Source organism: Zonotrichia leucophrys, chromosome 7 (assembly GCF_028769735.1).
Source record: "Zonotrichia leucophrys gambelii isolate GWCS_2022_RI chromosome 7, RI_Zleu_2.0, whole genome shotgun sequence".
Taxonomy (NCBI): domain Eukaryota; kingdom Metazoa; phylum Chordata; class Aves; order Passeriformes; family Passerellidae; genus Zonotrichia; species Zonotrichia leucophrys.
Window position 1 is genome coordinate 14,056,152 of NC_088177.1, and position 24,764 is coordinate 14,080,915.

The 24,764-nt window shown below is 42.6% G+C and overlaps 1 protein-coding gene across 1 annotated transcript in view; it reads left to right on the forward strand.

The window, feature by feature from the left end:
• Positions 1-12,503: 12,503 nt before the first annotated feature.
• The window catches only part of ITGAV (integrin subunit alpha V), a 47,931-nt gene continuing 35,670 nt past the window's right edge, over positions 12,504-24,764 (forward strand). Inside the window, exons 1-2 of the mRNA XM_064717785.1 lie at positions 12,504-12,768; positions 16,669-16,796. Of these exons, the coding sequence (XP_064573855.1) occupies positions 12,608-12,768; positions 16,669-16,796 (289 nt within the window). The 5' untranslated portion in view covers positions 12,504-12,607. The remainder of the gene's footprint in view (positions 12,769-16,668; positions 16,797-24,764) is intronic.

Consider the following 24,764-nt stretch of genomic DNA (forward strand, 5'->3'; position numbering starts at 1 on the left):
TGCAGAGCAGGGATGTTACAGTCCAAAACATGCCTGTCATCCCTTTGGTGTCCTCTAGATAACAGCAAGTTGTGCAGGGGTAAGGTGCCTCAGGTGCTGTACCCTGCAGACTGCACTTCATGGAGTCAGTCTGTCCTTTTCCAGTGGATTGAGTGTCTGCCACAAGGATTTCTCAGCAGTGGTGCTTTTCCAGGGGGCTACTCCTTGCCATACTCCTGCTGTACTGATGAAACCCTTTGTATTGATTTTTCTAAAGCTCTTAAATCACTACTTCCAGAACCAGTGAGAGTTATGGCATTGTTAGTGAGTTTTCCCAAACTGCTTTTGGGTGGTAATATTAGCTTTACTGGTTATTTCTGGCACTGCTGAATTGACTCTTGTTGCTATTTCTAAAATAGCAGACTTAGAATTGTTGGCCTTTTTTGGGATCTTTGTGGAATTCGTTTTTTCCTGTAGGAACAAGAAGCAGAGCTTGGGAGAAAGAGGCCTACTGAAATTAACTTCTAAATGTAAGTGTCTAAGGAAAAGCTGCACTATCAAATATAAATATTTATTTATGCAGATTTTTCTCCTGTGGCCATAAATAAACAGAGTTGATGGATTATTGTATTATACTGGCCAGCAATAGAATACCTGGCTATCAGGACACTTAAGAATGCAGTTCATTTGAATGTATGTTGCATAATTTTTCAAAGTTGTATATTTTAAATGGGAATAAAAATAATTTAATCATTATCAAGGAAGAAAATGGCTATGTTTTCTGTCTTAGGGGTTGGTTTATTGTATATAGTACTCACTTGATAATACTTACCTGCTTCACTGATGTAAATAATGTAAATATTTGCTAACATTTTGTTCATTTTGCTTGAGTTTTACAGATGAGGAATGTCAGGGTGACTCGGTAATTTCAGCTAATAAAACCCTGATGTATGGGCAGAAAGTGCCTGTGTGCCCTTTTGGGTCTAAAAGGATGCTTGTGGTGCACAACGCCTTTGTACAGGTGTCATTTAAACATTCAGACAGTCACCTTGCATAACACTGAACATCTGTAAGCTAGCTGAAGAAAACCTGATTTTCCTAGGCAGTAGCTGTTGACAGATGACTTTAGGTGGGCAGGGAGCAATAGCTGGCTGTCCCTGTTTAGTTTTCACTCTTTTTTCCTCTCTTACTCTGGCACAGCTCCTGGCTGGGCTTCCTCTGCCCAGATTTCCCACCATGAGAGCAGGGAGCGTTCAGACTTCAGAGAGTGGAGAACCCTCTGCTGCTGGATGTTCCTCCTGCTTTCATAGGGACTGCTAAAACTTCTTCATTTCTCATTTCAAGAACCTTGCATTTGTAGCTAATGGGGTTCCAGTCAATAAATGCTGAGTTGAAAATGAATGCCAAGGCATTGCTTGGGGAAGATGAATTATTAATGTTCAGGAAATGAGCAGTGATAGAAGGGAGTTCACTTGGATGTGACGTCACTAAGTTGTTCTTACTGATGCACATTTCCTCTGATAAATTACTGATAATTCCTCTGAAATTTCCTCAGAAATTACTCTGATTAAAGTCAGTGAGTCACTTCTGGAAGAATGAGTTATAATCTCAATGCAAAAATAAAGGTATCTTCATTTCAGTGACTGCCCAGTCTGTATGGGTTAAAAATGCAGTATTTCAGGCCATAAAGCATCATAAGCCAGGTCAGAAACAGCTTTGCAACAAACTTGGTCCAGTGTTTGTATCACCCTGTGTTGCTCCCGACGTCCATGAGCACTAGGTGAGAAATGCAGCTGTGGCTTGAGAGAACACACTGGTGCAGCCCTGCCTTGAAATCACCTTTGGTACTGGCCATGTGTGTGGACAAAACCAGTTCAAGGTGCTGCAGCAAACCCATGCCTTTGCTTCCTGCTGTTTGCTGTTTTGGGAGTAGAGTGTCGGTTGGTTTTCAGTTTTGGTGTGTATTAAAATCCCATTTCAGTCACACAAAAACTGCTTGGGCTGCTGACACTGGCTAGCTTTAAATTCTTTGAAGTCCTGGGAGTTTTTTAAAGCCTGTGTGATTAAATTTTATGCTTGCCACTGCTTTGTTACTCACAGCTCTCTACTTAGTTTTGGAATGAACACTGTTCACAAAGGCCTGGAAAAATATTTAGAATTAACTGCCAAGACTGACCTTAAATATTACATTATCTATGAGTTGTTTGTAATACAAGTGTTTCCATTTCTTAATGGAAAGTGCTCCCCAACTGTTTTTATCAAGAGGAGGTTTTATTATTGATAAAACTTCAGACCAAGCAGTGGTACTTAACTTGGCAATTCAGTATTCTCATAATAGATGGTGTTTGTTTAATATGTTGGTTACAGAAAGAATGTACACATTCAAATCAGTATGTTTTTATTAATGCTTTCTTTCACAGTTTAGTTGGATGGGGAATTACAGCTGTCAAAAACTGTATTCTGAATGCTGAATTCAAGACATTCTGAATGCTAAATTCTAATTCTTTTGCAATGCTAATGCCCCTTTTAAAAATTACCTGAATGTAGTAAGTAATACAGGCTTAATTTTGATAAGCTTACATATCTTGCAAATAACATGCTTGGAGGTTTCATAAACATCAGTTGTTATCCCTGTTCCATGTGCTGCTTTGTAAAAACCTACTAGAACTGTAGAATGTTTAAGCAGCTAAACTAAAAATCTTACAAGGTTGGGCCTTTGTTTTCCTCACATGAAATTATTACAGCCCTAAGCTGAGAGGAAGGGATTGTTCTCATATGCAAATCTTACAACATACATATTCACCTGAAGTGCCTCAGGAACAATTACCCCCTGAATAATATGAATAAGAATTGGAAGAGTATTGGAAAAATGAGATGTGGGAAGTCCAGAGGAGCTGCAAAAACCCATGTGACAGCAGCTGTACTGCATCAGACCAAGGGACTGTTAATGACACTCCCAAAATGAGAACCTGAGGAGCAAGGAGGTGGGAGAAGGACAGGCCTGTGCACTGCTCAGGAGCACTTCTTATACAGAGCTTCCAGCAATTCCTATTCTGGAACATTTCCTCTGCTAGATGGAGCCTGTGGTATCTTTCTCTTCAGAGCACATTCCCTTGATTTTCTAACCAACTTTTGGAAACTCCTCTTACATCTTGTTTGGAACATGACTCCTGCTAGCTTGGGTTCTTCCAGGAAGACATATCCTGTGCTTTGCTTTGACTTAATGCCAAATAGAGAAGGGTGGTGTAAAAAGAGAAGCTGATGTATTTCACTTGTGGAAAACACAAAATCTTGATGCACTTCAGTGCTTGAAACAGGAGGGTTTTTTTCAAAATTAGAAGCTTTCTCTTAACATACTTGATTTTTTTGCTATAAATGGGCTTCTAATAAGCAGAATCTTTTATGAAGCAAATGTTTCATGAATGAAGTCTTTGCTACTGGTTAGGTACCAGGTGTAATTTTTGGAGCTGTGATCACTTGCAGTGCTTTTACTGTGATATGTGCACATGACCCTTTTCTTTTTCCCCCACACTGGTATTGCAGGCTTGGAAGTGACCTTGGCTTTGCTTGTCACACTTCTTCCTTTCAATGGATGCTCTGTCTTTTTACAGAGAGCAGCTGTTGCTGGTGTTAGCAATAAGGCCAAGATGTTTTATTCATTTATGATGTTAGAGCCCTAATATGTGACCACAATAGGCTCCTTCATAGCACATTATTGAAATGAATGCCAAAAATAATCAGTTCTTTCAATCACAAAATAGCAGCAGCAGCATCTCATCTGTGTTTAGGGAAAGAGACCTCGGAGGTAATCTCTTTATCCTACATTTGTGCTTGAAAATGTAGTGTTGTAATACATTTGGACCTAAATTTGAGCAAGGCTGGTTTAAAACTTTGGGTAACTCAGGGAATGCCTCTATCAGACTTCAGAAATGAGACAGACTCCTAAATTAAAGAAAGAAACCATAGAAAAGAAAGCCTTCAGAAAAGGGAAAAAAGCAGAAGCAATACGGAAGGAAAAAGATAAGCAAATTACTGTAGAAGTTTCCCAAGGCAAAACAATGTTCTTTATACCATGAGCCATTAGGGAAATGTGTTCTGTGGAGGCTGCACCCTTGTGCTTGAATGAAACTGTCTGTCAGCACATAATATGGATGTAGCACATCTCCAGCAGGAAATCAGCTTGTAACTTTTATTTCTCAAGCCTCTACAATGCATTTTGACAGGATTGCTCTTCTAGGAGAATTTTTGTCCTCTTCATGTTCCACCTCCACTTCTGTTTCATTCCCTTGGTTTCCCTTCTTGTGCTCTGCACACAAGGCAGGCAGAGATGGGATCAAAGAGGATGTGGTAGTTTGGTCACTGTTTTCTATCCATCTCTAACATTACAGGTACTTTAGTTCTTTCATTTGGGAGCAGTAGATTGCTTCAGAAAAAAAAAATTGACTTCTACTTCAAAAATTCCACAGTTGCAACTTAATGCCTCCTTAAAATCAGATGACAGCCAAGTTTCCAGGTAAGAAACCTTTAATCTTCATTCTTCATCACTTTGTTTTGCTGTCTTTTCTCTCTGCTGAGTATAAACACAGGGGAATGGAGGCTCTTCTGACTGACCTCTCTAATCCATATCAGCTAGACCCCCTGCACAGGCCTGGAGCAAGGCATAGTGTCCTCAGCACTGTGCTTCCCTAAGGTGTCTCCAAACATTGCAGTGGTTTGTTTATCAAATGGAGACAAGGAGGATTAGGAAAGCTGGTCAGAAGGAGTAGAGCAAAAATTACAAGCCTGACAGACTGAAGTCAAAATTAGAGGGAGCTGTAAACTGTAAGGGTCTCACTGTTGTGAGCTATTTCCTTGAATAAGCACCTGGGAGGTGGCAGAGCTGCACTCGGTCAGCACTATCAGCCCTACACCATGAGCTCTTCAGTCATTTTCTTGTCAATGGATGTCTGTATTCTGTACATGGCAGCTCCCACACAGTGCCTTCCACACAGAAATACCAAGTTCCAGCTCTGCACAGCAGTTGCTGCACAGGAATAATTGCCCATTCTTTGTATGTGCGGGCAGCCAGGACCAGTGGAATGAGGAATCTTCCCCCAAGAGGGCAAAAAGGGAAAAGCTTAAATGTGCTCTTTATTCAGGGCATGGAAGTGTCTGTGGTTTCCACCACTGATAACTGTTGTCAGCATTAACTTCTGTTTGATGGATGCAAAAATAGTTCTTTGACCAGCAGTGCCCAGCTGAAACTCTGCTGGAGTGACCCCTGGCAGGGCAGGCTGATGGCTTAGAAGCAAATAGTACAAATTTGAAAACAAACCAAACACCCCCAGCCCTCACTGCCCTGGCCGAACCCTCTGTTAGAATTGTCTGATTATGTCTTGGTCTATGTTTAGTTTTATTCCTTGAGGGAGGTTTTTGTTATGTTACTCAGCAATGGCATGGTCACCAATGTACAGTGTTTTATAGATAAGGACATGCTTTGGTTTAATATTAATGGCAGGCAGGACAGTATTCCTTGGACACAGTGGATCAAAAGATCATGGCTTCAAGGTGAGGGGGAGTTGGGTTCTTTGGGGAGAAAGGGGCATTTCTGCTCAGGGAAGAGGGAGGAAGTTGGGGCATTCTGTAAGGTGGGAAGGTGCATTCTGAAGGCAAGAGGCTGGAGCAGGCATATCAACGTGGAAAACGCCTGGGCTCAAACATTTGAAATGCATCTTGAGGAACAAGAGGAAGGAAATATCTCAGTATCAGTCATGTTATTACCATCTTTTAGAGCTTTTGTGTTTGAGTAAAACAATACTCAGAGAATTGGATACAAAGGAATTTGTTTCTACTTTATTCCTCCACTGCCTTTCAATCCTACTTGCTCTACATCCTGTTATTATTTTGTTATCTAAGTCTTCAACACGCTTAAAGCCTGAGCTTGTTACTTAGCACAGAGAAGCCTGAAGAATTATTCCTTTCCAGGGAATTTGAAAGTTTTCAGCTTGTTTTTGTTCCAAATCCTTCAGCAGGAATGTGGAAGCATTACTGTAATACAGGAGCACTGGAGGACAGATGCTTCAAGGCAGATGTGGCATTATGTGCCTGGAATGATCAGTTAAAAAACTAACAGACTGCTCTGTGAGTCTGAGCCTTGCTAGATTGCTTTGAAAATGCATGATGAAAAAAAAAACATAAAAACCCCAGAAAGTTGACAGAAAACATAGAAAAAAACTAGAAAGTTTGGGGGAATGATTCCAAAGTTGTACATAAGAAGCTGTCATTTGTACTAAATAGGAGATGATTTACCCTAAAGACAGGGATAACAATATCTCAGGGATACAACAGGAAGCAGTGGTCTCTGGTATTTCTGTGTAATCAGAAGCAGTCAAGAATGCAAGAAACCTAGGAAATGCCTCTTGTCATCTGGAAATTTTCCATAAATGGAAATAAACTAGAAAGTGACCCATCTTCTGTGCCTATAGAGCCTGTGTGAGGGGAAGTGCTCTGTTTCACTCTGTCCCAGCAGAATAGTGCTCCACAAGAATTTCTGACAGACATAGGCACTTCCACTTTCTAAATAAAACCTGGTGCACACTTGCCATGGATGGCGGACTCAGCAGAAATGACATTACTTAAATTAGTATGAAAACAGTGGCTGGCAAAAGAAGAAAAAGGAAGATTGATGGTAGAATAAATAAATCTCTTCCTCACTTTCAGGGGACTGCATAAAAGCAGCATGTTCTAGAGGATTCTTGTGAATGTAAAAAGGTAGAATTAAAATTCATGGCACCCAGCAAGCAATGGACCTTCCTTCATGGAAAGGCAGAAGGAAGTGGAGGAGGGAGTGATGAAGAGATGGGAGGGATAGTTCTGTGTTTAATCAAGTACTGTTAGCACTCCAGTGTTCATTGTGACTGGTGTGTGTTTCCAAGCTGTGCTGGATACGGGCAGAAGGGTGGATCCGGAAGAAGTGCAGCTCCAGGTGCTGTTCTGTGTAAAGGAATTGGCCTGTAAAGGAACAGTGACTGCAGGAGTAACTCACATGGGAGCTGGAGCTTTCCATCTCATGGGCTGCTGTGCCAGGTCAGACATTTCAATGGGATGGGAGAAGCAGAAGTACAGAACTTTCATTCACAATACAATATTCCATGGGAGACAAGTGCACAGCCTGATGATTTCAATGCTTCATCTCTTTTCCCACTCTAGGGGCACAAAGCCAGTTCCATCATGCTCTCTAGATTAGCAAATTCTCCCCATCCCCTTCTTAGAATTTCCTGAGACCTTTCCCACCAGAAGCCCCAAGAGCCCCATATTTCCATGGCTCTCTCCTGGAAGTTCCATCACTGCAATTACCCAAGGGCACTGCACTCTTTCTGGGATAGGTGTGGTGACTTCCCTCTGGGCTGGTGTGTTCCCACACCCTCTTCCTTAACAGGGCAGGGTGATATTTAGCTTTTGTCTCTGTTACATCTTCTACATGCACACATATTATGAAAAGATTTTCAGGGAGATGGTGCAGAGATTATGGAGCTTGTTGTTTGGGTCTTGTCCTGATCCATTTCTCTCTTATTGCATTATTTCCTGTCAAAGTTTTGATGGTTTTATTTTTTTTTTCCTAGGGGGGAAGTATACTCTTTAAAAATATCTTCTAAAAATATCTAAGTCTTTGGGGGTGTTACTGTGCAGTATCTGGATTTGTTTGGTAATCTGCTGAAGTGCTTTGTGAAGCAAAAACTGAGTCACATGTGATTTATAATGACCAACTTTGTCAGACTGAAGAAATATGAATCCTTGGGTAAATCAAGCAGTGCTGTTCCCTGAATTTGGTCCTATGAAATCCTAATGTTTAAAAAAAGGCCTGATGAGTAATGAGCACTCTATAAAACACCAAAAGGGTATTGCAGAAAGACTTTGACTAACGCTGGAGTAACACAGCTATCGGTATTGAGCAAATCAGATAAAAACCTGGTACAGCTCACTTCCTTTGATCTGGGAGATCTCAGACTCCGTGCTAGGAGCTGCTTCAACAAATGTAGCCATACCCTTGTTGTGAAAACATTGCCCCATAGCCCCGGGCTAAGGACAGCTTTTGCTACCAGCAGAATGAGATCTGGCTGATGAGAATTGCTCATAGAGCAAATCAAGCCTAAACATCTCTAGTGGTTTCCTTGTGTTTCACCACTTAATGCTTCCACAGTTTTCAGATGTAATGTTTGATTTTTCTCAGTGGATATCAAAGATATTATCAAACAAAATAGAAATAAAAAAGGACAAACTGAATGAAGCAAACTAATATGTGAAGTCCATCTTTTACTTTGTTTTCCACTGCCTTGTTAGAAACTGAGTTACTTGTTAAAATTCTCTTCAGAGCAGTTAAACCTCTTGAAAAGTCCAAACGTCTGGATGGCAGGAGAGCAAAATATTTACTAAAACTCTCACATTGATGAAGGCTTTTCTGGGTCAGTAATGGTTGTCTCCATGAACAAATGAATGGTGATGCTTTTTTTGCTCCAGATATTCATTTTGCTGCTGCCTTTCATGTCCTGAGGTGGAGACTCAAAGGAAAACATTCTGAAATACTCTGTCACAGGCTGGAAACTGAGGAATAGAAAAAAATAATACCTGCCTACCAAAAGTGCTTTGCATCTTGTAAAGTTTAATTCAGTTGTGTTAACAGCTTGTTGTGTGAATAAAAACTAACAAGACCAGTAACTTGTAAGAGAAATAATGAGTTTGATCTGTTCTCTTTCAAATACAGGCAAAAAGTTTGGTGGCTTAGAAGGAATCCGGGTCCTGCCCACTTCTCAGTTGTTGGTTTTCATCACTGGATTATCTTAGCCTGAGAACCGAAAGCTACAGGTAACAAGTAAATATGGAAACACATAATTAACTTGTTTACATTGTGCACTGTGATCTCATTGGCTGCTCCTTATCTATTTGTTAGTCACGCTGAGAACTGAACCAACTAGGGAAGAAAATCACATCCTCACTGGAAGGGTGTTTGCTGCTCTGCATAAAGAGCAAAGTCTGGGTTTGACTTTCACTCTTCTGTCCAGGATTCTGTCAGACACATACCTCAATATCTCTGTCAGATACCCTGCAAGCCAGGGCAGCTCGATGCAAGCGATGGAATCAATCCCTCAGCCTCTCCTGCAACAGAAAGCACTTTCCTTCACTTCCAGTAAGATTGGCTCTGATCAGAAGCGCATCCCAAGCCTGCACACTTCATTTTCTTTTCCCACGTGGCGGCTGGGGGCTGTGATGCCATATAGGGAGCTGTGGCTCGCCTCGGGGGCTGTCTAGACTGCCCGACTCCGATCGTGCTGGGAATTCGGGCCAGACAGCAGCGCCGCCGCTTCCGCCGTGACTCAGTGCCTGGAGCGGAGCTGTGCTGAGTCAGGGCAGCGGGAGAGACCTCGCCTTGGGCAGCCCAAAGGGGCACGGGACAGCTGCGAAACAACAACCCCAACAGAGGGAGGAAAGCCTTTGGGATGAGGGATGAGTGCCCCTGACTCTGAGTCGCTCCTATGGGCCGGCTTTGCAATTTCCGACAGCAAGAAGTGCTGCACAGCCAGTCCCTAGGAAGCCAAAATTGATCATATGTAAAAAAAAGTTTGGTATCTTAAAGATGATTTATTCTTCACTGCCTGTGTGATGCTGTGAGCTTATAAAGTCCCTAGGAAGCCAAAATTGATCATTTGGTAAAAAGAAAAAAAAAAAAAATCTAGTGTCTTAAAGATAACTTATCCTTTGCTGATTATGTGATGTTGTGAGGTTGCATAGTCCCTAGGAAGCCCAAATTGATCATTTGGTAAAAAAAAATTCTAGTATCTTAAAGATAACTTATGCTTTACTGCTTGTGTGATGTTGAGAGGTTATACGGTCCCCAGGAAGCTAAAATTGATCATTTGGCAAAAAATAAGTCTAGTGTCCTAAAGATAACTTATCCTTCACTGCTTGTCTGGTGTTGTGAGGTCATACAGTCCCTAGGAATGTTTTTGGCAAAAACATTCTAGTATCTTAAAGATAACTTATTCTTCACTGCTTGCACAATGTTTTGAAGTTATACAGTCCCTAGGAAGCCAAAATTGATCATATGTAAAAAAAATTCTAGTATCTTAAAGATAACTTCACCTTCGGTGCTTGTGTGAGGATGTGAAGTTATGCAGTCCCTAGGAATTTTTTTGGTCAAAATATTCTAGTATCTTAAAGATAACTTATTCTTGATACTATGAGGTTATACAGTCCATAAGAAAAAAAAAAACCTGATCATTTGGTAAAAAAAATTAGTATCTTAAAGATAACTTATGCTTCACTGCTTGTGCGATGTTGCGAGGTTATACAATCCCTAGGAAGTCAAAATTGATCATTTGGTAAAAAATAAGTCTAGTGTCCTAAAGATAACTTATCCTTCAGTGCTTTTGTGATATTGTGAGGTTATACAGTCCCTAGGAAGCCAAAATTGATCATATGTAAAAAAAATTCTAGTATCTTAAAGATAACTTATTCTTGACGTTGTGAGGTTATACAGTCCATAAGAAAAAAATGGATCATTTGGTAAAAAAAAATTAGTATCTTAAAGATAACTTATGCTTCACTGCTTGTGTGATGTTGTGAGGTTATACAGTCCGTAGGAAAAAAAAATTAATCATTTGGTAAAAAAATAAAACTTGTATCGTAAAGATAACTTATCCTTCAGTGCTTTTGTGATGTTGTGAGGTTATGCAGTCCCTAGGAAGCCAGAACTGATAATTTGGTTAAAAAATCTAATATCTTAAAGATAACCTACCCTTCACTACTTGTGTGACGTTGTGAGGTTATACAGTCCCTAGGAAGCCAAAACTGATAATTTGGTAAAAAAAAATTCTAATATCTTAAAGATAACTTATGCTTCACTGCTTGTGTGATGTTGTGAGGTTATGCAACCAAGTGGAGAAAATCAATCCTCCTTTTCCCTTAGTTAGTTACTGATCAAACTACTCATAAACTACTCCTTTGGTTTATTGCCCTATTTACTAGAGTTTGGAAACTTATTAACTCATCTGCAGTTTTGCTTTGATCAGGTCTGCAGTATAAAAGTTCTGAGATAACAACAGTAAATAACAATAAAAAATGTGGAGTTTGTATTTGTTTGGTTCCGTGTTTTTTGTTTTTTTTTTTAACCTGCTGAGGCAGCAAAGTTAGAAAAATCAGCAACAAGTATCAAGTTTATGTATAGGAACTCCCCTTCTTGATAGAATTTTTAAGAGGGTTTCTGAAGAAATGATAACCGCAAGGGCAAGCAAATGGAACACAGGAGTAGCTGGTGGTTCTTTGGATTTTCCTCTGCTTATTGTGGAAATGTTTTGAGATTCCTGTTAAACTAATTTGGCCCCTTGGTAAATATGTAAGGATTTTTTAACTTTTATTTAGGGCTTGAAACATCATTACTTGTTTTGTAACTTTTTATCATGCTCACAATGAGGAACGCAAAAAGTTTAGACTTTTGGTGGCAATAAACTCCAGTCCTGCTATGTTGTACAAATTAATATGAATTAATTGCTCTTTGTAGGTGTTCAGCATGTTTTCTTTTACCTGAGACACTGCTGTATTCAGCAGATATTGAACTCTCATAGGGGCTGAGGAGGACAAGGCTGCAGCTGACTGAGCCAGGATGACAGCGCTAAAATGTTATTAGTGAGAGATGATACAAGAGCTACAAAGTGCAACTGAGGAGATTGGGGCTGCACCGGGTGATTCTTCCTTAGGTGGGCAGTGCAGGGGTGCAACAGTAACAGAGACCTCCATCAGGGAGGATTTCCAGTTTCCCTCTTTCCAGCCTTGTGCCTGCTGCTGCGACCCTGGAATTTAAAACTTCTTCATTTAATAGCCTATGTGTTTGAAAATCAGGGTGGTGTGTTTTTTTGGTTTGTTTGTTTGTTGGTTTTTTGTTTTGTTTTGGTTTTTTTTTACCTCCATGGCCGTGTCCACATTGGCACTCCCTTCACTCTTTGCTTAGCAGCTTTCCTGAAAGACTGGTTCAGAAACAGTCTTGGTAAGAGACTTCAGACTTGGTAGAAGACTGGTTCGCCAAACAGACTTGCTAAGACCACACACGGATGTCTCGCACTCTTCAAATTTCTAGCACTCCTTCATAGGATGGTACAATGGTTTGTGCTGGAAGGGACCTTAAGGACCATCTTATCCACCCCGTGCCATGGGCAGGAACACCTTCCACTATCCCAGGTTGCTCCAAGCCCCATCCAACCTGGCCTTGAACACTTCCAGGGACGGGGCAGCTTCTCTGGGCACTTCCAGGGCTTCACCACCGTCACAAGAAATGTTTTCCTTGACTTTCCTCCAGCCTTCGGCTCGGGCGGAGATGAGAGCGGGATGCCTGGAGCGAGCGCAGTTCCGCGGGTGCCGTGCCGGGCCGTGCCGTGCCGGGCCGAGCGCTCCCGGCGGAAGAGAGCGAGAGCGGCGTCCCGGGCTCGGAGCGGCCAGGGCCCGCCCCCGGCACCACATGATGCCGCCTCTCCTTCCTGCCGCCCCCGTCCCGGCCAGAAAGGGGAAGTGGCTGCGCTGCGCTCCCCGCCCCGCCGCGGGAAACGCGGGGCCGGCGCGTCCCGGCAGAGCCGCGCCCGCGGAGCAGCGCGGCCGGGCCACGATGCTGCTGCCGCCGCCGCCGCTGCTGCTGCTGCTGCTGGGCGCCGCGCTGGCCCCGGGCAGCGCCTTCAACCTGGACGTGGAGCGCCCGGCCGTCTACTCGGGCCCGGCCGGCAGCTACTTCGGCTTCGCCGTGGACTTCTTCGCCCCCGACCCGCTCTCGTAAGTGCGCGTCCCGTCCCGCCCCGTCCTGCCCCGCCGAGCCCGGAGCGGCGCTGTCCCGGCCGGGAGCCGGGCGGAGGATGCGGAGCTGCCCCCGCTCCCTCTGTGGCAGGCGGGCCGGGGCGGCTCTCGGAGGGAACGCGGCTCTGCTGAGGCCCCGGAGCGGGGATGGAGCCGGTGTCGGTGCCCAACAAGGACCACTCCGCATCCCTGCCCCGCTGGGGCGGCTCTCGGGGGGACGCGGCTCTGCTGAGGCCCCGGAGCGGGATGGAGCCGGTGTCTGTCCCCAGCAGGACCGCTCCGCATCCCGGCCCCGCTGGGGCGGCTCTGGGGCCGGGACGCCACACCACTCCGGCGGGGCACGAACCTTGTGCTGCGGGATTCTCTGCATAGCCCGGTCTCACGCAAATGATGGTGGTGATAAATACGGCGTGGAAAGATGTAGTTGTGGTGTTTTGGTTCCTGGAGGTGCGTGCCGTGGCGTTTCAGGAGATCTGCTGTTCTCTCCTTGAGTGTGCTTTGCGGGAGTGCTGTGTTTGAATAGTGGTGAGTCTGTGCGAGTCACCGAGGAGTCTGGAGAGGGAAAAGTTCCATGTAAGCTCTCTCCACGTCTGCTTCCTGAATAGGTTCCCGTTTCATGTTAAAGATTAGGCAGTGTGCCGTCGCTGTTGCGTTTCAGACCTTTGAATCCTCGCCTCGCTCACTCGGCGTTGCCAGAATGAATCAGGCTCTGGCTCTGAAATGCGGGCTACAGTAACACCCAGCTTTTGTCGCTTCCCCCCACTCCTCTCCCATCTTAAGGGCTGTAAGATTGGAAAAGCTGCTGGCTTTCATCCTGCTGAAGGGATATTCTCTCTCCCCCCTTAATCTTTAGCTTGTGAAACTTTATAAGCAAATTGTACAGCTATTGAGCAAGTCTTTCTGTACTACATCATCTAGCTTTGTTTGCATTTTTTTTATTACCTACATATATTAGAAGCCATCCTGTCTTAACTTGCACACGTTGCACCATCTTTCTCTGCTATCTTAAGTCTTGGTACTAAAAGAAAAAAAAGCTTCTATTTTTGTCCCGCCCTTTATTTTTGAGTCCACATGTGTGGCTGCAGAGTTATCAAGAGACTGGTAAATGGATGTAATAAACTTTCTTCCTTGCTTTCTGATAAGGAATTATGTGACACAGCTCTCCATGAAATCACTATTTGGAAGCTTTCCATTATTTTTATAAGAACTATTGACCTCCAAGTGCACTGCTGTTAAAGAAAACAGTGTGGTTGTCAGGCAGTGCGAAAAGCTTCTGTATATTTCAAAGGGAATACTCTCCTTGTTTGTTTGGGGTTTTTTTTGTTTGTTTGTCATCACTAAAATTTTGTTTGTACCTGCTAAGCTCTTCACTTTATTTTGCATTAAAGTTTGTAATTGACCCAAGTAGCTCTGCAACTTTCACAGGAGCAGGCTCTCGTGGTGTTCAGTTTTCAGTTTATGCCTATGGACACTGATATTTTTCCTCCTGAAATAGCCAGAAATACTTGTATGCAGTGTCCAGGCGTATGGGGTGTGACGTGGTTCCTATGCCTTTCTTTTTGCTTTGGAGAGATTTTATTCATCACCTGTTTTAGAGCTTTCATTCATCACCTGTTTTATACATCAGTACCAGAGATTAAGTCAGTTTCCTTGGGCTAAAGCTGTTTGGATTGCCTAGCCTGACAACAAAGGCATGCTGGTAGTTCCTGAATGCTCAGGCTGCTGTTTCACAGTCTATTTTGACCTGCTGGATGCCAAACTGAAGCATATTTAGAAATCCAGAGTGAAAGTCCCATTCCAGGAGTAGAAGTGGTGGTGTTGTGTCCGGGTGCCTGATAGTGGGCACAGCTTTCATAGGAGCACAGCTCCTTAACAAATGAAACAGGTTTCTCACAAACCCTCTGCTGCACTTGATAGTCCAGGATGCACCTCCAGGGAAGGCCCAGTTTCTTTGTTGCCCATGGAAATCCCTGGAAAATCAACTAGAGGTGCCAGAACACTCGTAGTGTTGCCCCAGCATTGGGGTGGATGGTTCAGGACCATGATTCAGGAAATTGGCAATACTCTAAAGCATAGCTGGTGTATTCCCATGGAAATACAATTGTCCCTCTATTCCCTCTTTCCCAAAGTATGTGGATTAGAGACTTCTAAGAATTCGGGTAATTTGCATATTATTATTAGAGCAGTGACAAAGTCTACTTGCTTGGTCTCTGATGATGAAAGTGCATTTTTTTTTATTTGGGGAAAAGACCTTTGTGGAGCCACAAAAATGATTCCTATATTCCTGTTTAATAAACCTCACCACAAATATTAGCCTAAGAAAAAATTAAAATATATAATTAGAATGGGAATGAATAAATCTTTTAAACAAATGCTTCATTTGGGGGACTTCTCAAAAGTCAGTGGTACAAGAGTAAAATGGGAAGTAAGCTACCACTTGTTTAATAGATTGTAATTATAATAATTGATATGTTTCTTTACTTGGCATTATGATGTTCATTTTTAAGCCTTTCTGTTCTGCCCAGAGAGCTGATTTTAAGTGATTAAAGTGTTTCAAATTCCTGCTCTAAAAATCTAGACAGTCTAAGAATGGCAAATAGGGAAAACAAATGGATTGCCAACTAGCCTGGATTTTCTATCAGTGTCCATGCCAGGACATTTTTAAGGTTCTGAAAATTCACACAGGTTGAAAAGTGGTACGTCTTCATGCAAACTGAGCTTTGATGAGGTGCTGCATGTTTACACCTATGCTTATCTCTTTACTGGAAAGGAGCCTGGGGATGGCTCTGAAAACCAGAGCCAGTTTGATAAGCCTGGCTTTGCCTGCCTGTAGACATTCTCCCCAACCAGTCCTGCAGCTTGTTCAGCTAAGCCAGCTTCCAAACCAGAGAACTGTAGTGCCTGACAAGACTTGCTCCTGCAGGCTGCGTTCCCTCTTCAGCAGTGCCAAGGGAAGAGGCAGAGCAGGCTCACTGACGAAAGGAAGCACTTGATTTTGACTTCATGCTTCACACTGACTCTCTCAGTCAAGTGCTGATGTGTCAAGTGGGTCTCAGAGGTGCTGGGGCTCCTGCAAGAGCCTTGTTCAGTCTGTTTGCTCCTTTGGCACTTCTGAATTTTGCCACCCGTGCAGGAACAGAGTGCAGGCAGTTCCTGCTGGGGGGCACCCAGCAAGTGTCTGCAGAGGCAGGGATGCAGAAAGGCACAGCAGATGCTGATAGGGAAGTGATGAGTGTGCAGTGAGTGTGGGTGAGGATTCATCAGCATGCAGATCTGTGGCTCGGGGTGGCTGGCACTCGGGTGTTGTTTTTGCCAGAGCCCTCACTCAGGCAGGGCTGACTCATCACGTTCAGGACACGCTGAGCTCCCAGCCCGCTGCTGCTTTGTTTGTACGTTGTTTCCATTTCTGACTGACTTCCCTGAATTACCCTTACTCACGAAATTAACAGAAATTATGCCACCTGATGGCTTTCGTAAAGTACAGAAGTGCACAATTTCCTCTTCTGCTGTGCACGTACGTATTTTTGGAAGGAAAAAAGAATAATATGAAAGGTGTTTCTCTCATTTAAAATACAATCCTAAGGAGACCTGGGTACTTTAAATTTGTCATATCTTTTTTCTCTCTTCTTTTGGTGATTTTTTTTTTTCATGCAGAAAAGAGAACCTCATATGAATTTCGCTAACTGAGAGTAGTTGGAGTTGGATTTAGGTTAGAGCAGGCAAGACTTCTGCTTTATGTCATAAAGTTATAACAGCTGTGCCTTAGCTGTTGAAACCTTTTAAAATATATTTAAAATATGTAATTAGAATGGGAACAAATAAATCTTTTAAACAGGTGTTTAAAGGTTTTTTGTGTTCTGCTTCTTCTTTTTCCTGCAGGACATATCTTCTGGTGGGAGCTCCCAAAGCCAACACTAGCCAGCACAACATCGTAGAGGGAGGGCAGGTGCTCAAGTGCAGCTGGAACTCCAACAGGAACTGCCAGCCCATTGTGTTTGATGCCACAGGTAATGTGTGGGTCACTGTGGGGGAGGTGGGATGTCTCTGCTCTGATGTGGGGAAGCAGAAAGGTTTCAGATCCCTGTGGGATTTTTTCATGCTCAGTGTGAATGTGGTTGGTTTTTGACTGGCAGCTAGTCAAGGCTTGCTTGTGCCCTCCTTTTCCTCTCCTCTCTCTTAGAATGCTTGTCCCTGGTATGTGCTGAAAGCCTGAGTGAGCAAACATTATCCTTCTTGCGTTTTAACCTATTTATATTTCTCCTCTGTACTTTCCAGCAACCCTAAAACATTTGGCAACCTAATTCCCAATGAACCCTGAGGGGTTTTCTTCCTATTTAGAACATGTCATATGAGGAAAGATGCTTTTCAATATCAGCAAAGGTGGTTTAGGCAGAAATACCCAAAAGTTTCATCTGAAAACAGGAATTTGGCCTAAAAACTGTGAAAAATATATTTTTTAATTTTTTTCCCTTCAGATATACCTCCACAGTGTTTGTGGTTTCTGTGATAGCAGCACTGAGGTCATAGGCACTCCTTACCCATTGCTGAAGCACATTTGAAGAGCTGAGCAGCAGCAGTGTGGACATGAAACATTTCAGTCATTCCTCATGCTCTGGTGCACGCAGTGATTTCCACAGGCTGTGGCAGGTCATGGGAATGCTCTGCATGTGCTTTTCTGCTCCAGCCCCTCGCTGCTGAATCCTGTTTTCCACAGCGTGTTGCAGGGCAGCGGAAAAACCTCCCCGTGGCACGGCAGGGGATTAGCAAGACCCATGTGGAAAGGCAGAGGAAACACCTGTGCCTTGGAGGTCTGGTTGGTTGTAATTCATTCTTGCCTCTGCCAGTATTTTGACTTGGCAGCCTAAAAGTTGCTAGATTGATGCAGCCTTTTTAAATAGTGTGCAATAGAGTGGAGAAGCCCTTCTTCCAATTCCACTGTCAATACATGCCACAAAATGTTGTTGCTGCTCAGATTTCTGAAATCTTCATATCTTTTTGTGAAAACCACTATGTCACCAGTTTCCTTGCAAAAAAACAAAAAAGGAAAGAAGTATGCAATGGCATCCACAAACCCCAAGTCATTATCATTTCTTCACTTATTTATCATTCTGTGGGAGCATATCTGTCAGATTACTAAAAATCTTTAATAAGCTGCAAAGTCTGATGTTTTTTTCTGCATCAGTGTCCAGGCAGCAAAATCAGATTAGAACTGTCTTCTTTTTGCTGTTGTTCTCTTATAACTGTCTTCTTTTTGTTGTTCTCTGGGCTTATTGTTTATTAGAATACAAGTGTGCATTTTGTTAGTCTGGGTGCTTTTAAGAAAGAATCTTGATGTCCCTAGCTAATAATTATCATTAATATCATAGCATGTAGGTTCTAAACACATCTTCTAATGGGAATTACAGTGCATTTATGATTTTATGCTGTGAACATTTGCAGTAGGCTTTTCCATGTGCCAGGTGGAGTTGATAGAGGCCACACTGCCTTCCTGCATATCTGTGCTTAAGGGATGTGCTCCTGGGCAAACAGACAGTGTTTTGCTTGTCATTTTCCTGTAAGGTACAGCCATGTTAATTGCTTGAAATTTAACAGTAAAAATAGCAGGTCATGAAGGCTTAAGAGGATTTCTTTCAGGCGGGCTTTAACTCACTCCAGCTTTGAGGCAATGAATGGGGGAATAATGCATTTGTCAATTATTATCCTGGTGAAAAGGGGCATTGTGTTTCAGCTTGATAAAATAATGAATGCCCTGAGACAAAAAAAGAAAATGTCTTTTTCTTTGTGCATAGCACAATGCTCGATTCCCTGTGTTCTGGTGACAAAGTCAGTGCCAGCACCGGGAGCTGCTGCTCCTGCCTGCCCCTGCCCCTGCCTGTGAGGGAGCAGGGATTAGGGAACGCTCCCGACCCACTTTGGGAAGCAGGAAGTGGAAGATCTGACCACTGACTTGTGGTGCTGATGCAAAGGGGCTTTTTGTGGATGACTAAATGCAGCCTCTGCAGGAACCCAGGCTCATCCGTCTCTGCTCATCATTTGTGCAATACCATCTGTAACTCCAGAGGTATTGCTTAGCCCTGCCATACCAGGCAGATTTTTTATTCCCTCCCAGATTCACTGGAAAAACCAGGATCTGCATCATTACTTAGATGTGCTTCTTCAGAATCTTTTTCTAATTGCTTACAGCCAGTGAGGAATCTGACCTGGGAAAATAATGAGAATGCTTGTCCTTGTGACTTTCCTCTCTTTGCCTGACGATGCCAAACTCTGTAAGTGGAGCTGGATGCCCTGTAATTAACAGTAGTCATGACCCTGTTCCTGCTCCTGCTCCTTCTGCCAGGTAGCACAGCTGGAAATGCCAGAGCAGGCCAGAGGGAACATGGCAAGGGAATGGAGGAATTGTTCTGACTGTGTAGGGTTGTTTTTTTCCCTATTTTACATCACAAATAAATATGAGACTAGGGGTTTACAGACGTCCAGCAAGCAGGGTTTATTCCTCTAGATGTTGTTCTATTACTATTAATTAGGACTATTTCTTCTTAAACATTCAGTGGTTTTTTATTTAAGCTTTTCTACAGCTTTATGGGATAAAGCTGTTTTCTCTTCCCCATCTGTACAAAGGCCATGCTGAGCTCACTGGCTGGACAGGGCTGGGGTTTGTTTTCCAGCTCTTGCTTTTGGCTTTAACATGGTATTTGCAGACCAGTGTGGCCATTTATGTGATCAAATGCCACAGCTCTTCTGTAGCCCAGGAGGGAAGGTACCAGCTCCTGAGAATAACCTTTGGAAGAGCTGTTCCAGCCCTCAAGTTCAGCAGCATTGCTTGCTCACTTGCACTCACCCTCACCCCAGCTGCCCTGGAGGAAGGTGATAAGTCACTGAGCTGATTCCTGTATTACAGAATTTACTGCTTTGTGTATTCCTTCCTGTGGGGGAACACTCATCTCTGCCAGGAGTAGGAGTCCATTTGTGCAATGTCATTTATGTAGCTCTCATGCTGAAATTACATGTATTTCCCTCCTTTTCATCATTTCTTTTTCGCCTTTCCCATCAGCCTGTAACATAAAAACTAAAATCAAACCAAAGCAGTTGTTATAATTTTTAAACCTCTGGCTAAAAAAGCAATGTTCTTTCACAGCATATTTTCTCATTTAAGACAGCAATATATTTCATGGAATCACAAAATGGTTTGGGTTGAAAGGGACCTTGAAGATGACCCAGTTCCCACCCCCTGCCATGGGCAGGGAGAATTCGTGGAAGGGAATCTCCCCTTGTCCTGCATCTCTCAGCACAGTGAAATTCACTGGAGAATATTCTCTCTGTGTGTTTCTGTGCACATTACGCTAATTGCTTTTGACATTCTGGTATATATGGTAGCTTTGGAAGGCAAAATGTTTATATGGCACATTAACAATTCCCAAATGCAGTGGTGCTTTGCTGTGGGGCTGCTCAGCCTTTCAGCTGGGACATCAGTTGGCTTTGATTTAACACAGTTGTGACTGTGTGAAAGTGGCATAACAGACGTGTGTGGTGGAGCCTGCCCTGGAGTTCAGGGTGCATGTGGCTCTGCTGGGCTAGAAATTAAAAAAAAGATTTTCTAATGTCATCAGGCAAGTGTTTCAGGCTGGCTTATGCCCTTAGGAGCACATCAAGGTAGTAGGTTAAGAAGGAACAAGCACCACAGCAAGCATGCTAACCTGCACACCTCTGCTGGTCCTGTTACAAAACTGAAATATGAAGCAGTGCTGCTGTTAATTTAACAGGTTATCCTGCAAGTCTAGATAGAAACAGGTCTGATTTAAATACTTTTTTAAAATACTTTTTTTAACCCTATTCCTGTTTACCTTGTTAATTCAGCAGTGAAGATGCCTCTTTCACAAAACTAAAATTTCTGGCATTGGTTTTCTTCTATATCTTGACTTTTTTCGACAAGTGACAAAGCATGACCACAGTTTCAATTCAATTGCTATATAAAATACTTGGAATTTTTGCCCTCTGTCCCAGTTACCTTTCAGACCTTCAGAATGTGTAGGAGGCCCTATTTTTTCAGGACAAGCACTGAAGGGAAATTTATATTCTCAAGATAGTATATTCTTCAAAATTTTCATAAACACAAACAAAGATAATAAATCCTTTCCCCTCTGCAAGGTGTTTTACATTCAAATTAACCAGAATCACAGGTTGTAGCTCAAGATAAATATTGATCTTCATTCATTCTTATCTGTTCTCCGCACTGGATAATGTTGTGACCAAAAATTAAGTTAATTTTTTGTTTAAATTCATCAAAGTAGGGGAATGCTCTGAATTTTGTGAAGAAGTATCTGGGGAAGCAAGTAGTGGAAAAACTGCTTTTACACCTGGCTGAGCCCTTTCCACCAGACTGACCAGAGACGTGGTTCCTCTTAGAAAGTTTAACACTTGGCTTTCTCTGCCAGCTGCTTAGCAGCTTTTTCCAGGAAAAACATATTTCTTGTGGGTAAACCCTAAAAGGAATGCACGTAATAAGCAGCCCATTTTCTGTTTCTGATCAGTTCTGAGGCCAAGATCCAAACCCATTTGTTTTAAAGCTGTATCAGTTTCCATCTCCTTTTTTCATCTTCACAGAATGGCACAGAAAATTTTTGTGGACAGTACCAGATATTGCCAATGGTGTTTCCATAGTTTTCCTCAGGAAAAGGATTCCTGGAAAGTTAAAGTGTATTGCACAAGTTAAACTTATTTTGTGTAGTTGTCCATTCTCTGTGTATAAAAGTAAACATTTTTTTATTCTGTGCAACAGGAGGCTCAGAAGTTCACTGTGCCAGACAACAAAACCAGTGAGCAGAGGGATGGCCAAATGTGCTTTTTAGGAAAATCAACACATCATCTTTATGTTTTTACTTCTGTGTTTTACAGTTAGGCATGCACGGAATGGCAGGGTTGATACACTTAGCTAACTGTCTAGATAAATACCTCCATTATTTGCCCCTGGAATTTTAGAGGATCATTTTGAGTTTTCACTTCAACAAACAAAAAATTATTCAGAGACTCATGTAACCAGTTGAAGTTAATCAGGCTACACATGTAGCAAATTAATATAAGTCAAAAGTTTCCTATGTGCTTGCTTTCAAAAAAGAAACAATCTTCATAATTATTTATATTCTTTTATTTTTCTTTTTGAGGTCCTAGCTCGTCATTAGTCAAGAATAGTGGGAAATGGTTTGGTAGAAATAGCATTTCCCCATGTGTTGATGGCTTTTCATGAAAGTTTGACCAAAGTATTTTGTTACCTGCTGCTATTTTAAAAATTAAAATTTAAAAATTTAATTGAGAAATGTATCTGCTGCAGTACAAGATGCTTGAAACTGTAGCTCTTTATGTCAGCACCAGAAAGTGCAGTCCTGACACTGCCCCAAGAGCTGCTGCATTTGCAATCATCTGATGAAATGCAGACAGCTCTACGAACTGCTACAAAGGAAAATATGCTCATAAAAACCCATTTGAACTTCTATGCTAATGAATTGCAGATTTCTTGAGCAGATTCAGTGTTCAGCCCAGGAAGATTTGCTTGTTCAGACAATGGATTGTTTTGCTTTTCTGAGACCTGTGGTAAACCAGGGATGCGTGGCTGAGTGGTCATTCCTTCTCCTGGGGAAAGCTTTCCCTGCTGCTTTCATTCTCTGCAGCACAGCTCAAAATTCAGGACTGGGGAGCCTTGCAGAGGCTGTTGAATACCAGAATCTAGGAGTATATCAAGTGTGATGTGATTTTGCTGCTTTGGGAAAAGAATTCAATGTGGCTTCTGCCTGGAGAAAGTTTTATCACTGACCCATGTGCTGTCCCTCCTCTTCCCCCTTCCCATGTTTTGATGCAGCAAAGAAATTTTAGAGAAATTGTTCGTTCTTAAATGCTTCTGGATACAATTCTTCGGAGACTGGATGTTTTGTTTTGTGCTAAAAGAGGAGAAGGAGACTTTTGCAAAGGAAATGCCCTTGTAAAGAACTCTCCTGATTACTCCTTACATTTGCAGATTTGTTTTTTTTTCCTATCCCCTGAGTGGGTGATCCAAGACAATAGGAGGCTTTGTTTGGAAGCCTAAGCCACCAGTTTGGCATGGCTGGATCTATCTGTGACCTATTTACTTGAAGTGGGTATTTTAAGTGCCTCAGGCAGCTTTGAGCTGTAGCACTGCCCCCGGTAAGATCTGCTGATGAAGTTATGGCTGCAGTGGGTGCCACGAGCTTACATTTCCCTCCTGGAGATTTTGGTCATTTGTGCAAAACAGTCAATTGTTCAAAACTCCATCACTTCCACTTACAAAATAAGGAAGTGTGGGATAGGTCAGTGTTCTTTGAAAATAGCTTGTTCTAACAAAGTGCTGCTTTATTTTTGGCTGATTGCTTTATTGGTATCACCACGGAATCCACAGGGGAATTTCAATCTCAGAGGCCATTGATTTCATCAACAATAAAGCAATAAATAAATCTTGTGAAGACCATGCATTGATTAGGAATGAAATTGGTTGATTTTTATCTGGCTAAATCTCTCATTAGCTCAGTCCCTCTGAATTTGGTTGTTACCCTTTTCCCTGTGCTGGGTGGCTGGAGCGTGCCTTGGGATCCGGGTGTGCTCTGAATGCAGGAGAGAGCAGCAGGACCTATGGAAACTCCTCCCCACGCTGTTAGAGCTGACAGCAGAGAGCTGCTCATGCTTCAGTGATTAGGTAGAGTCCTGCCTGAACACTGTTGGCTCTGTCTGGATGTGGCTGGCTCGCAGGGGGATGACGGCTTGGAAAAAAAAAAGGCGGCTCACTTCTGTTAGGCGAGGCAAAAGATGCTTTTGTTCCAGCACTGCCCGGGGGGAAAACGTGGGATTCATACCTCAGGAGAGGGAAGGGGACAGTGGGAAGGTCTCTATTCCCCTCTGCCTGAGTGACTGCAAAACACAGTGGATAAACCAAGGTTGCTAAAGCATCAGCTGCCTCCCAGCGTGGGGAGTTTCAAGGGAAGATGAGCTCAGGTTTGTTTGCTCCTGCTGCATCAACTGAGGCTGAAATCGCTCAGATTTTGGTTGCAATGATAGATGAAAGATACTTGACACTGCATAGACTTCTCCTATTATTAAAAGAGGGCTTTTGTGTATTTTATAGCTTTGTCTTTCTTTTGGCTAGCTGCACAGTTTCCCTTCACCTAGAAGGGCAAATTCATTTCCGTGAAGTCAGCATAGTTACAAAGAGGTTTATTTTAAGGAGAGGTCTGTGAATTGGATGGCTATTTACATTTTACAACTTCTTAAGTGTTTTTAGTGTGATGGCACTGAACCAGGTTGCATCAGTTCAGTGCCTCTTGACTCATGATTATCTCTGATAAGTCTGTCTGAAGATGGGGGTAAATGTTTTAGTTCAGTTTGTTCATTACCATAAAAACAGGCAGGCTGCAAGTTACAACTGGATCCACTTACTCAACAGCAGGACTTTCCTAGTAACTCCTTTGTTCCTGTAACTGATAATATTCACCTTGGGGAAAGAAGGTGCCAGCTATCCAAAGGTGACAGTTTAAAGAAATCCATCAGTGAATAAAAAAGTGATCTTTTAATTATATTTAGAAGATGGATTTCTTTTCATTTTCTGTAATTTCTACCCATCATCTCTCCACATTAATTTTCATTTTTCAGTTCAAATTCTATGGAATTTGGTAAAGGGACAGTGCTCCATTGGTCCACCAGCAACACACCTTTTTTTTGTTTTGTTTTGTTTTAATTTTAATTCTGTTCTTGCCCTGACTACCCCATCCCTCCACCTAGAAAGTACCTTGTGACACACAGCGCTGTTGACTTGACATGTCAGCCCTTTTTCCCTATGGAAAGAGTCATGTAAAATCATCATGTGATGCCTGCTACAATCAGAAGGAGCAAAGGAAAGACCAGGGCAGAAGCTGCATTTACAAATAGGAAATAATACCCCCGGCCATATGACATAATCCTGGAATTAGTGACCCATC